General features: G+C 41.2%; 1 protein-coding gene across 3 annotated transcripts in view; it reads right to left on the bottom strand.

The window, feature by feature from the left end:
• Window positions 1-842: 842 nt before the first annotated feature.
• Window positions 843-14,536, bottom strand: part of APBA1 (amyloid beta precursor protein binding family A member 1) — a 91,486-nt gene continuing 77,792 nt past the window's right edge. For all 3 annotated transcript variants that reach the window (XM_036737807.1, XM_036737808.1, XM_036737809.1), the window contains 3 exons: window positions 11,904-12,023; window positions 8,636-8,776; window positions 843-5,371 (listed from right to left, as the gene is read on the bottom strand). In XM_036737807.1, coding sequence (XP_036593702.1) covers window positions 5,300-5,371; window positions 8,636-8,776; window positions 11,904-12,023 — 333 coding nt within the window. In that variant the 3' untranslated portion in view covers window positions 843-5,299. The remainder of the gene's footprint in view (window positions 5,372-8,635; window positions 8,777-11,903; window positions 12,024-14,536) is intronic.

Here is a 14,536-nt window from a genome sequence, read left to right as displayed (position 1 = left end):
ATTTGCTAAGTGCTTCACAATGATCTCATTTGAGGTAGGTGCTATCATGATCTCCATTTTACGTGTGAAGCAAACAGAAGTTAAGGCACTGCCCAGAGACCCAGCTAGTGTATGAGGCTGAATTTGAACTCACAGCCTCTGTCACAAGAGTTATAATGATCTATGATCTCTTGGGATTTATCTTCTTTTAAAAAGGCCCTGTCAGGAGAATGGGTACATATTCTTCCTCCACCACCTTTTAGTGATGTGGGATAGGAAAATTAAATTGATGCAAGTCATTATTTTCCTTCAAGCCTCTCTCCATTTGAAGTCTAAGATCCCATACGCTGGGGATCCCCTGTGGGAAGAAAGGCAATATTTTCTCTACATCTCCACCTCCAGAGATTGCTTGTGTGTCTGGGGGAGGGGATTCCCTAGTGAGCTCCCTCCTTCTAATCATTTTCTTGTGGGCTGGTTAAGGATATAATCTAGCTATGTCGCCACATCATCACCTTTAACCGTAACAGGAGAAGGGCTAGGAGATGGAGAGAGTTAAAGTGGTTATTTTACATCACCAATATTCCGTGTTCATTATGCATTTACTTATTTGTGTATACAGTTTCTCCCAGTAAAATGTAATTTCTTGAGGGCAGGGGCAGGGGCAGTTCCCCCTCTTGACTTTGTATGCTCGGTTGCTACCATATCACTCACATAGTAGGGTGCTTCCTAAAGCTTGAATTGAACCGAATCCAAGGTAGAAAGATCTTCCTTCTTACAACAGCTTTTGAGAAACTTTTGCCCTCGCTGTAACAGGCCAAGCCACCGACAGTGTCAAATATTCAGCCATGACCAAGATATAAGGGGTGTTTTTTTTTATTGTCATTGCAAATCTTACAGACATCAGCGCTCATTTAAATAAGGGAAGGTAGCACAGTAAATACATCACACAACCCAAAAAATTAAACCACTGCTGCTGTGTGTACAGAGAGGGGTCCAGAGACCTGTGACCGAAAACGTCAGAGGAATTACATTCAATGGATGTGCAGTATCATCAACATTCCAGGCTCACACACATATTTTATATTTATATATATATATTTATATATATATTTATTTATATATATATTTATATTTTATATATAGAGATCATTAAGTTTAGTGTATACAAAGAAAACGATAATTACAAATACAATACCGTACTTCTCCCCACGCTTTACAGTAAGTTCTATCTCACCTTCTTTACAGAACAAGACTACAACCTCATAGTCTAGGTACTGTGCTAAGTATGTACAAGAAACCTCACACCCACACCATCATCTTCAGACACTGCCAAGACTCAGGAAAGCATAAATTAAAGAGCCCTGCACTCAAGGAAACCCAAATCAAAGATTTGACAATGGATGCGATTCAAACCAATGAATGGATTTTTTTTTCCTCAAACCTGTGAAGGAAACGGAGGCAGAGTCGAGGTGGTCCCTTATATGTAAACACTGACAACAGCTATGTAACTGTGTCAAAACCTCCGGTGAAGGGACAAATAGGTGTTTTGTTTTAATCTGACAGACTGTGGGAAATGCGCATGTGTTCGTGTATTGGGCATGTACATGTGCATGCATGCGTGTGTGTGTGTGTGTATAGAATAGGAGAAGGAAGAAAGGGGAGGTAGCAATTTATTCTGGGGCCTTTGTGGGACCTATGCTTATGGAAAATGTGACTTACCTTCTGCATGTTGCTGTTTCTCATTTCTATTAAACGTCACCCAGCCCTTCTGTGCATCCAGTTTCTTCCTGCTAAGTCCACCCTGGTGGGCAGTGGCAATTATTATTGGGGAAAGTGAGCTCTGGCTCCTGGGTAGTTTAGGCGGAGGGTGGTCTTCCCTGTCCCAAACTCCCAGGGGCCCCTGGGTGGCTCCTTGCAACCCTCACATTGAAGAAAGAGAGCTGGACTATTGTCGTCTCACAGAATGAAAAAGAGGTAAATAAAAATGGGGGTTGATACCTGACATTAGTCACCAGCACGCTTTAACCCCGCGTGGAGTAGTAGCTTTTCACTCAGGCAACTTACGGAAAGGCTGCTCTGTACATAGTCTTCTCAATTATACACGGTATTTATCATATTTACATATATTACTATATATAGGGATGTTAAGAAAAACTTTTTTTTTTAAAAAAACGTGATCTTTATAAACTAAGTTGCTAACATTAAGAAAACTCCTACTCCTGAATCATTGCAGCTTCTGCCCAGTGGTGGCCAGAAAATACTTCACCTGTGATCATCAGTGCTAGTGTTGTAGCGTTCAAAATCCTGCAGCAGGGGACTATTTTTACTTAATGTGGATGGTGGGGCATTAAGTCAATTTTAATCTTGTGCTAAAATATATATATATATATATATATATATATATATATATATATATATATATACATATATATATATATACATATATATATGTATATATTGGATCTACTTGCTTTCTGAATTTGCTATTTCTGTTTCTTTTCTTAAACTTGTCCAGGATTTTATCAGTGGTAAAAGCAGAAAATACATTCTTTTTCACCCCTTTCTTGGAATCTCCCCTTCCTCCCTTGAAACATTCAGGGAGTGTCAATCCTGGGGAAGGCATTGTTCTAGCAGTTGGGGTGAGAGAGTTGGAGGTGGGGAGGTGTGTGAGGGGACAGGAGAATCTTTATTTAAGCACCATCAAAAGCCAAAGTCAGAATTCACTCTAGTAGTAACAAATAAGGAGGATTTTAGGCTAAGACAGGCCTCACACAAAGAGGGTCCTACCTATCATGATGTACTTGGAGTGAAGTTCAGGAAATGTCGTTCCCCTACAAAAAACCACCACCTTTAAATTCTATCATTATCCATTCATTCCTTTTAAATTAAGGTGTCTTTCTCATTTAAATGTCGATTATTTCCCAAAGTTAACATATTAAATCCCTAACCCCATTGTGGAGGAATAGTGAGGAGGGCCACACCTGTGATTTCATCAGAGGAAGAAACTTCCAGCATGGAAAACTCTTCACCGATATAGATGAGCAACTCTCCTAGCTGTCTGGGGGACTGTGACAACCCTTGTTCTTTCCTGACTCCAAGCTTTGATACTACTGCATGCTGATGCCCGAGCTTAACACCTTAGCAAGAAATGCTTCCCTCACAGGACAGCTGTGTTAGCAAGACAAGGAATGGTGCGCCTACGAAAGGCGATGAAGACCAACTTTTGATACTTCATAATTCAGCCTAAAGCCGGCTTTCGGTATAAATTCTAGGAAGTGGCTTCAGGACTCCTACAGCTTACTTAAGCATTAACCTTGGGGAAGGGCACATCTCTTCCCCAAGGGTGTTATCTTGATCTGCCTGGCTTCATCTCCCCATCAAGCGTGTGCTCTAAAATTGAAGACTCAGCTTTTGAAAATTTCAAGATATGGGATTCCCCTGTTTTTTTTTAGAAAGAAACTGCAATGATAGAACCCTAAAGAAAAGTAGATTAGACATTCTGAAGTAACTTCTCCTCCTGGTGGAGATGTGGGCCTGGTTTTTGGTTCTTATCTTTATTTTTATTCCTTTCCCTTCTTTCTCCAATGTAATAAATAACCACTACCCACAGTATGCTCACTGAATTCCTATGTCAGCAGACATAATGAATAAATATCTTAAAAGCAGAGGACAAGGGGTTTTATATTAATATTAAAAATATATTAGTTTTTCTTCCCCTGATTCCACTGAGGTCACAAACAAAGTAAGACAAAAAACCCCAAAAGACAAAAAAAAAACAAAAGAATCAAAACTACACCCCACATGAAATCAAAAATATTCTTTGGACCAAGAATATGTAAAAACTGGCTCAGAATAACAGTATTACTGAGACGCCTTTGCTGAACTAAGAGTCCATAAATATGAGGCACCTGAATCACATGAAGGACATTCAACACCAGGTCAACTCTCTCTCTCAAGATCCACAAAGCTGGGAGATGAAGCTTAGAAATTAATAGCCAGGGCCATAGGGTTCCCTCCATGATCACTTTTGCTGCATAGAGAACATGTATGTCTTGTTGGTCCCAAGGAGAAGAGAAGCTTGCTTCAGGCTATGGACCAGAGGAACTTAAAACTTGGGAAGGAAAGAGAGTGATGGTCTCCTGGGTAACCAAAGAGTAAGTTTCTGGATCCCTGTCTTTAAGCTAGCTAGGGAAGCAGCTTCAATTCACTGAATCTTGGAGAGCTCTGTCAAAATGCTAGGGAAAAGTTACTTGGGAGTGTGAAAACTAGGAAGTACCTCAGCTAAAAGGAGGCAAAAAGCCCAAAGGACAGAATGAAGTTGGAATTTCAACCTGTGCAGCCCCTGTAGGGACCAGGAACAGAGTTACATGATAAAGATGTTCTAGGAGGGGTGTGGGCCCTTGACAAACGGTGCCTGGGGACCTAGAGTTTAAGCTTACAACCCTGGTGGAATGGGATGGATGAAATGGAGTGTAATAGAAAGGCCGCACATGGCCCCTTTTGGTATTCACTAGCTAGTGACGTGGGAGGACCCTATGTAAGCTTAGTGGGCCTGACTAGCCTCAAAGCTATCTGAAGGCCATTATAACCATTTTCAAAATGTCACTGGTCCCTCCCCTCCCTCTTTATTTAAATGCCAGTGGCCTTTTAATGTCTATATTTAGAGTAAATAAACATATTGCAAATTAAAGACCAAACATGGAATATGTTTGAAACCTGCTCAGGAATTCTGTGAGGAAATAGCGAAGAGAGTTAAGCCCTCAATCTACTTTGGTCAATCCAAATCTTTAGATATCTTGGTTGGTTCCCTATACCCCATCTTGTCCCAACATATGTACACCAAGGAGAGAACAAGAGAACCAAAGAACATTTAGCCACTGGAATTTTCAGCTCCCACCATTACCCCATTTGATAAATCTTTCTTTGAGGTCTGGACTCCACAGGAAAGCTAGTTCTCCCTTCTGTTCTCCACCCCTTCCAGGATGCCAGGCATACTGAAAATGCCAAGGACAAACTTTCCACAAGATTCATTTCCAGGTAAGTTTGCTGGGAAGATCTGGGCAGCTCTCCCTTCAGCAAGGAGCTACACGCATTAAAACATCACTTGTATTTGGGGATGGGGACTGGTTGTGGAAAAGATGGAGCAAGGGAGAAAAAAGGGGTCCTCGTGGATACTTTTCTTCTGGTGCATGACAAAACGTTGTGTGTGAGAGAGAGTGCAAACAAAACGATTCCATGGTCACAAATACGCATCACTGGAAACGCAGCCACTAGTGAGGAGGCGCCCTCATGCATGTTATGAAGGTGAGAAGCATGGGTCTCAGATGTAAACAGGCTGTTCTTGTGCCGTCAACAATCTGTACATGGCGGCTGGCATTGTTTTCATGTGAATCTAGGTGAGAAAAAAGAGACACGAGCCAGTCAGTCAAGCAGCATAACCACAAAGCTTTACAGCTATAAAGCAATCTGCATAAAAAGCAGAACTAATCAGGAATTCCCTTCCTGGAAGAGCGGAGGAGAACAGGAGATCCTGGCCAAGTTAACACAGGGAATTCCTAATCAGTAAAACAGGAAAAAAAAATAAAATTCTGTATTTACATGTGTTAAATAAAAAAAACATTATCGCTTGTATATAAAAACACTGTCACTTTTGATAAGGAGTAGAGCAGCCTAGTGGACAGAGAGCCAGCCACAGAGTCAAGAAGAGTTGGGCTCAAGTCCTACCTTCGACATTTACTGGCTAGGGAAGCCTAGGCAGATCAACGAACCTCCAAGACCCGAGGCTATCTCTCTCTCTCCCCCTCTCTCTCCCTCTCTCTCCCTCCCTCCCTCTCTCTCTCTCCCTCCCTCCCTCCTTCTCTCTCTCTCTCTCTCTCCCTCCCTCCCTCCTTTTCTTTCTCTCTCTCTCTCCCTCCCTCCTTCTCTCTCTCTCTCTCCCTCTCCTCTCCTCTCCTCTCCTCTCTCCCTCTCCTCCCTCCTCTCTCTCTCTCTCTCTCTCTCTCCCTCCCTCCCTCCCTCCCCCCCCCTCTCTGTCTCTCTCTCTCTCTCAAATCTTCTTAATTGCTCCTGCAATATCTTGTTGTTGTTTAGCCATTTCAGTCATGTATGCTTTTTTGGGACCCCATTTGAGGTTTTCTTGGCATAGATACTGGAGTGTTTTGCCATTTTCTTCTCCAGCTCATTTTACAGATGAGGAAACTGAGGCAAATAGGGTTAAGTGACTTGTCCAGCTAGTAAGAGTCTGAGGCTGGATTTGAACTCAGGAAGATGAGTCTTCCTGACTTCAGGTGGGGCACTCTATCCACTGCACCACCTAGCTGCCCACACAACTAATAATTAGCCAGTCAAAAAGAGGAGAGTCAAAAGCTCTAGAGCTAGAAGGATTGGGATCTGTAGAGGTCATCTAATCTAACATCCTCATTTACAAAAGAGAAGACTGAGGTCTAGGGAAATGAAGTCTAAAAGATTAAGACTTGCCCCAGTTCACACAGAGAGCTAAGATTCCCGCTGAAGTCCACTGGCTCCAAACACTAAGCCACGCTGCCTCTTCGTATGCTGGTGTTACAAATATAAAATAAAATGACCGTTTAATACAAAGGAAGGTCTAGTGGGAGAAACACTAGATGTAGACAGAAGACCTGGGTTTGAATACTTCACCTTATTTCTCTCCAGGGTTTTAAACAGAGATAGAGTTAAAAATAGAAAGGAAAAGATAAAAAATACAATGTGATTGTTGTTCCAGATTCTCCCCTTGGTCCCAGAAGACATGAATAAGAACATGAATCAGTAATACAGCAGTGTTCACGGACAAAAGCAAAAAGCTTTGGGGGGCTTTGTGGCTGTGATATCATTTGGTCTTACTTAAGTTTTTTCTTTGATACAAGGGAAAACTCACTGAGGGTCAGGGGCAGTTGAAGAGAAGGTAATAATGTGGAACTTCTACGATATAAAAACAAAAGGCATTAATAAAATGTTCATTTTTAAAAGGCTATGGGAAGCAAAAGACAAGTGTGTCTCCCTTAGCTAACTCTGGTTTTGTTTTCTTAAAGCAAAAATACCTTTGAATCTAAAAACATTTATTAGCGACTCAAAAAGAGATATATAAGGATGGGCTTATATAAAACAATAATCATACCACCCATTTGGTAATGAGGAGTTAAAGATATTGAAAAGATATATACCTGCCCACATGATTCATGTGGTGCACTGAGCCCCATGGTCTCACACCTAGGCTTAACATTCTCTCCCTTTCCAAGACCACCTTCAGTTGAAGAATTCCTATATTGTTATCCCAGACTCCCCCATCTCCTGTCCTTGGCCACGCAGTCAGCATCAGATGGGTCATGATTCAAGGCCAGTCATCCTACCTGACATCCTAGCTGGCTGAACCTATCACCGGAGGCTTTAGTCCCCCTCAAGGCCTTGGATTCCCAGCCAGTCCTTTCCAAACTGCAGTTTACTTGTTTGTTGACCCAATTCATCCTGTCCTTGTAGAACATCTTTATTAGGGCAATTACCCATTAGTTGGTGGCTGGAAGGCCCTGACCATCAAACAGGGGCTCGGGTGGCAACTGGGACTCCCCGCTGGCCAAAGGATATTTCAAACTGATAATCTGACCCACTCAGTACACAATGCATTTACATTATATATATAATATATATGCATGTACAACATCTCTCTATATGTATAAATATAAACACACATACCCCCATAAACACATATGGATAATTATGTATGATACACATACATACAGGAAACTCAAGTTGCTTTTCCATTGTTTTAACCTGAACAAAATAATTGAAACTGTTAAACTTAATGTGGAGGCTCAAACACTGGGCCATGGGGAGAACTGAACAGGCCACAGAGAAGGAGAAAAATCACAAAAGAGATGGAAATCAGGTTAGAAAGTGAGAAGCTAAAAAATGTCTGGGTGAAAAGAAGGCCAAGAGGTGACTTAATTTCACTTAATAGAGAAGCTCCAAGCTCCTAGTTATCCTCTCTGTCCTCAAAGCACATTGATTATTTCATTCAGTCCTCACAACAACCCTGTGAGATGGGTAGGATGGTTATCCCCATTTATCAGATGAGGCTCAGAAGTTAAGTGACTTGCCCAGGAATATACAGGTGGCACTTGTTTAAGGTAGAATTTGAACTCAGGTCCTCTTGCCTCCAAGTCTAGCACTCTATGTCATAAAAGTAGAATCAAAAGAAATGGGTTTAAATTCTAGCAATAGAGAGGTAACTTAGGTGTGAGGAGAAACTTCCCTGATTATCTGATAATAATTTTATATTCTATTTATTATACATATGTATATTTAAGGAGCTTATATAAGGTTATATAAGGATCTTATATATAAATATATATAAACACACACATATTTATTATATATATATTTAAGGAGCTTATATAAGGACCTTATATATAAATATATATAAAAACACACATATATTTATATTATATATATTTATTATATTTATATTATAATGGTCATTTAACCCTGGGATGGAAAGTCCAGGAAGCATGAGGAGCCCCGCCCTTCCTCAGATATCGCAGATAATCCCCTGGCTGGGATGGTTCATTGACAATTCTGCCCAGTGGCCGGGCAGGTGATCTCTACAGACTCCTCTTCTAACCCTATGGATTTCAGTTCCTACCTCCCCCACGGCGTTGGAGAGAATGTGAACAATCTTCTCGTGGGGGGTGGCTACAACACTCTGTCCGTTGATTTCGATGATTCGATGTCCCACGCGGACTCCACCTCGCTCTGCTATCCCTCCTCGCATGAGGCTGCAGATCTAGTGGGAAAAAAGACCAAATTAATCGCTGTTGACCCAGGGATCACCGTAGAACCACTGCTGATCTCTGTTGGAATCTGCAAGGAAGAGAAAGGGGTTTAAATCCCTTCCAATAATCTTCCGTCCACTATAAACATGGCGGAAGTTAGCGAAGTCACCCATGTGACACTCTGGTTCACAGAATCTTAACACAAATCTAAATTTATACTCTATGTTTATTCTGAAGATCATAGCTCAGTCAGGTCCTGCTATAGAGTGATTTCTTCTGGACACTTCACTGCTCATTCTTTCAACTCTATAATAGACTATTTTCTTAAAGGTCACAAATCCTGAGATCCAAAGCATTTCCCAATGTCCTGGCTACGATCTGAGGAGTGAAAAAATGACTGCCTTGTGACATCAGTACTGCCGGTGTGGTCCATGACAGACATATAGACACAGACACACGTACACAAAGACACTAGGAACCTTTGGATTAGAGAGTGAATCAGAGTGGAGAAGAAGAGACTTAACAGAAAGATATTGTAATGGGGGGTGCGGGTGAGGATTGCTATTAGGGTAGTAGTAATGGCGATAGAAAGAAAATGTGATTGATAAGCTTCTTAAGGAGAGGGACTCTTGTCTTGGCCTTTATATTCCCAGCTCCTAGTACAGGGCTTGACACTTTTTTTTTTTTACTGCAACTGTAATTTTATTGGTCTGGGGGTGTGGTGGTGGTGGAGGGGAAGGGCTATCCTTCACCCTAGGAGAACAGGAGTGAAAAACTGACTCTGCTAATGAAGATCAGCTCCTATGCCACAATATATAGTCGTGTTTGCCTGGGACAATGACATGTTAAGTGATATGCCCAGGGTCATATCAGTCATTCAATAAGTATTTGTTAAGCACCTACTAGGTACTAGGCATTGTGCTAAGGGAGGAAATCTCCCTCTCTCCACCCCAAAACTACTTAGCAGGTGTCAGAGATGAGATGACTCCAGGTATTTCTGACTCTGAGACTGCCTCTTTACCTACATGCACCATGCTACATCCTGCCTGGCACAAAGTGGGCCCTAAATTAATGCTCGTTCATTGACTGAGTGATGGATATAAGAGACTTTAGAGAAAGAATGGATGGCCTTGGTAGCTGAATGGATATAAGAGGTAAGAAATGAAGAAGATTCAAGTATAAGAAAATATACCTGGATGGTTTAGAATAAAGGAGACTGGGTACAGTTTGGTACTATTCATAGAAATTGTGAAATCAGCAGAAGGAAGAGAATTAGTGTGCGAGGTGATAGACAGGCTGGGTCTTGGATGTATTGAGTTTGAAGAACTGCTCCATCTAGGTCTGCAGTTTGGAAGAGAGATTTGGGCTAGAGATCTACATCTGGAAGGGATCTGCATTGGTGCACGGTTTAATTCCAGTAGTGATTGTCCACGAGTCTATGTAATAGCTTGGAATTTAAAATTATAATATTACCACCTACAAAGTCAAGGTCATTTTTAAAAAGAAAGGAACACTTGATCTTCCCTTGGCGTCTCTTCATTTCAGAATATGGTCCTTTATGTGAAACAATGCATATGCATTTAATGAGATCATTTAACAAAATACTTAATGTTTCTTTGAGAGATGGAGAATGTTTTCCTGTGTGCATTGATTGTTGGTAAAAACAGTCCTCAGGGCAGATAGATGCCCTGGGATTCTCCCTGATATCCTTGACAGACCCAACTCAGCTCTAAGCATTTTCTGGGACTAGAAAGAAATGTGAGTATTTTTAATGTTCTAGAAAAAACAATGAAGAGAAAAGGGGAATAACATATGGACAAAAATATGACTCATGCCATGTAGTTTTTTTTCTGATTTATTCACTCCTTTCAAAAGCGAGTAGCAGGGGCAAGCATTCCGCTAGGGTAGCAATACTCTGCTGACAGGTCTTGCTAATTAATGAGTGAAGAACATGCCAGAATAGAACGGGATGACCTGTCACTAGAATTAATATCTAGAGCAACTGTATTTTTTGGAGAAAAATCCAAAAAAAAATTTCTGAGGGGAAATGAAACCCATCTAATATACCAGGATATACTGAGGAGAGTAAATAAGTATGCAGATAAAGTGAGAACCAGAGATAAGAGACTAGATCTGTGATTTCACTGAAAAAAAGGGAACTCCCAGGTAAGGAAACTACCTTTACTAATACAAATTGGCACTCCCACGACTTGTATGATCTTAGAGAGTTGCCTTGAGCACTGGGAAGTTAAGGGACCACATAAGCTAGTGTATGTCAGAGGTAAGATTCGAACCCAGATCTTCTTGGCTTTAATTAAGGCTTGCTCTATCTACTACACCATGGCTACCTCCTGAAAGCTAGTGAATTTAACTTAAACTTGGCTTTCACAATGCCTTTGACAGGGTTCTTTATAGTAAAGGCTACTACAAATTTGTGTTTTAAAGGACTGGTTGTAACTTTTCATCATAGATAAGCCCATAGCTTAGCCACAGAAAACTAAGAGAAGGAACGAAGGAAGGCTGGCATACACAGGTAATTCACACTATAGGTGGGACTAGAACCCAGAACAGAAAGAGGATCTCCAGGGTGACCCCAAACTCTAGGTATCATCTTAACTTAAGCTAGTGAAGCTTAATGGCTTTATTTAATTAAGAGCTATTTAATTAAACCCTGTGTAGCTTTGGGAATCATCTGCATAGAGATGGTCCTTGAATCCACTGGAGCAGATAAGACCCTTAGGAAATAAGAAAAGGGCACTCAGAATGAAGGCCAAAGGTACAGTCACACAAAGAAGGGGGGGATGGAAGAACTAAGAAGAATTCAAAGACACAGCTAGCGAGTGTGAGAGGCAGGATCCGAATGCACTGCTTCCTCCTAGCCTCTCTTAGCCTGGTCTGGAGAGAATGCTTATCTGACCCCCGGGGTACCTTTTATATTTTTAAGTAAAAGCAGTCAGACTGCATTGGCTCCAGCTTATCTCAGCCGAGATTGAAATCTAGAGGAAGGAAAGATGAGTGAGTCTAAGTGTGCCGATTTTCCCTGTTTCTTTGGAGACACAACAGACTTAGGAAAAAAAAAAACTATGATATTATATTTCTGTTGGGGTTTCTGTCAAGCATTAGGTTGTTGGTACTTACGATTCCATTCTGGACACTAAAACCCAGCTGGTATCGGAGGTCTGGTCTTCTGATCAACACAGTGGTGACTGGGGGGCATCTCACAATGTTCAGCTTCACTCGAGCCTGATTCTTTAAACCCTGAGAGGATCCACAGACATGGTGAGGAGAAGAGCTGAGCAGCAGGGGAGTCAATAACAAAGGAAAAGCCAAATCCCAACAGACATCTTTTTTTTTTTTTTGCAATGTTCCCCCTCCTCCTCTCTGAGATCCTGCCAAATTGATATCTCTGTTTCTCATATACAGCATCTTATCTCCCATCCCTCTCCCATCTCGGTGCCTCTGAATGCCTGGAACATCCTCCCCCCTCACCACCACCTGGATGAATCCCCTCTTCCTTCAAGACCGGGCTCAAGCACCACCTCTTCTACATTACTCCCTTCCAAAGCTCACACTGGGGGAAAGGAAAGGGGAAGCTCCTTAAACTACTGGCCATTGATTCTGCAAATACTTATATGCACACGCCGTCTCCCTTGATAGAGTGCAAACTCCTTAAGAGTAGGGATAGTCTCATTCTTTGTCTTTATAGGCCCACTACAGTAGCAAAACACATGGTAAAGACTTAATAAATGCTTGCCACCGCCGCTGCCCCACCCCCATCCTAGCAGATTATAAGCTCCATGACAATAGGTATCTTTGTACTTTTTTGTATTTCTCTAAGATAAAGTGATTTTTTAAATTTATTTTTTATTTTTAATTTACAACATTCAGTTCCACAAGTTTTCAAGTTCCAAATTTTCTCTCCCTCTCAAGATGGCATGTAATCCGATACAGGTTCTACATGTACGTTCACACTGAACTTATTTACATACCAGTCAAGTTATAAAGAAGAATTATAACCAATGGAATGAATCACGAGAAAGAAGAAACAAAACCAAAAAAGAAGGGGAAAAAAAGAGAGCAAATAGTTTGCCTCAACCTGCACTCAGACTCCATAATTCTTTCTCTAGATGTGCATAGCTTTTTTCCATCATGAGCCTTTTGGACTCATCTTTGAACCTTACATTGATGAGAAGAGCCAAGTCTATCAAAATTAGTCCTTACAGATATCATGTGTCTGTAATCATATATAATGTTCTCCTGGTTCTGCTCCCCTCACTCAGCATCAGTGGGAAAATTGGAACATTGTTGCATTGCTGGTGGAGTTGTGAACTGATCCAGCCATTCTGGAGAGCAATTTGGAACTATGCCCAAAGGGCTATAAAAATGTGCATCCCCTTTGACCCAGCAACACCACTTCTAGGGCTGTATCCCCAAGAGATCACACAAGTGGGAAATGGACCAGGATGAACAAAAATATTTATAGCAGCTCTTTTCGTGGTGGCAAAGAATTGGAAATCAAGGGGATGGATGCCCATCAATTGGGGAATGTCTAAACAAACCATGGTATACGAATGTAATGGAATATTATTGTGCTATAAGAAATGAGGAGCAGACAGACTTCATTATAAGCTGGTATCTTTGTATTTCTAGTCCTACTACCCAGCCCTGTGCTTGCTACATAGCAGGTGTTTAGTAAATGCTTGTGAATGGAGTAGTTGATTTTTCACTAATAATAATGACAGCTAGCATTTAAATAGCAAGCTTTACAGCATCTTGAGACTCAAAATAACGCTGTGAGATGGGTGCTATCATCATCCCCATTTGATAGATGAAGAGACTGATGCTGATTTTAATTGACTTTTTTAAAAAGTGACTTGCTCAAGGTCACATGACTAGCTACTGGCTAGCATTTGAACTCAGGCCTTCCTGACTCTGAATTTTAGCACCGTATCTAAAATGCCACCTACCCACTGCTATATGGACTGTGATCCCAAAGTCCCTAGTACGGACGAGCCAGATAACTTCTAGTCTTGTAAACTGGTCCCTGATTCAGCATCAAACAGTATTATCGCTTACACTCAAAAAAAAAAAAACAACAAACAAATGCTTTAAATGTAGCCATTTTGGCTGCCAAGAAATATGCTGCTTTTGAGTAATTTCTTTTTTTAAAAATTTTTTGTAAATTAAAAAAATTATCTTGGTGAATATTACATGTAAGCTACAATTACATGTAAGACACTTCTAAAGATTCATTTTTTAAAATTTCAGGTTCCCAGTTCTCTCCCTCCCTCCCACTCCTACCCCACCCATACAAAGGCAAGTATATGATAACAGGTATACATATGAAGTCATGGGTGACTTATTTGGAAAAATGGGCTGTTTTCTAGGAAACCATGAAAACGCTGTTGCCTCTTGTAGCTCTATAGACAACTGTCACATGGACTCTTCTGCTAGAAAGACAAAATGTAGGCTAAGTTGTGGGAGGGGGTGGGACGTGGAGGAGAGGGAGGGATGTGGGGAAATGCATTTTTGGGGTGAAAATCCAAACTCCACATCTTCCTCTTTTGCAAAGCAGGTGCATCAGATTGGCAGGCCAACTCCTGGTTACCATCTGTAGATAATTCAGAACCCCCAGATTCCACTCCTCCCAACTTCTGGGTGCTCTTTTGGCATTTTATTGCTTACTGGCCCTGACAAGAGGGGATGGGGACAAACAGGGATGGGAGATGAAAGTAATTTCATCTTGCAGAAAGTCATAGGTTTCATGGTGA

The sequence above is a fragment of the Trichosurus vulpecula genome, chromosome 9 (genome assembly GCF_011100635.1).
Source record: "Trichosurus vulpecula isolate mTriVul1 chromosome 9, mTriVul1.pri, whole genome shotgun sequence".
Lineage (NCBI taxonomy): Eukaryota > Metazoa > Chordata > Mammalia > Diprotodontia > Phalangeridae > Trichosurus > Trichosurus vulpecula.
This window is presented reverse-complemented; position numbering and strand designations above follow the sequence as displayed.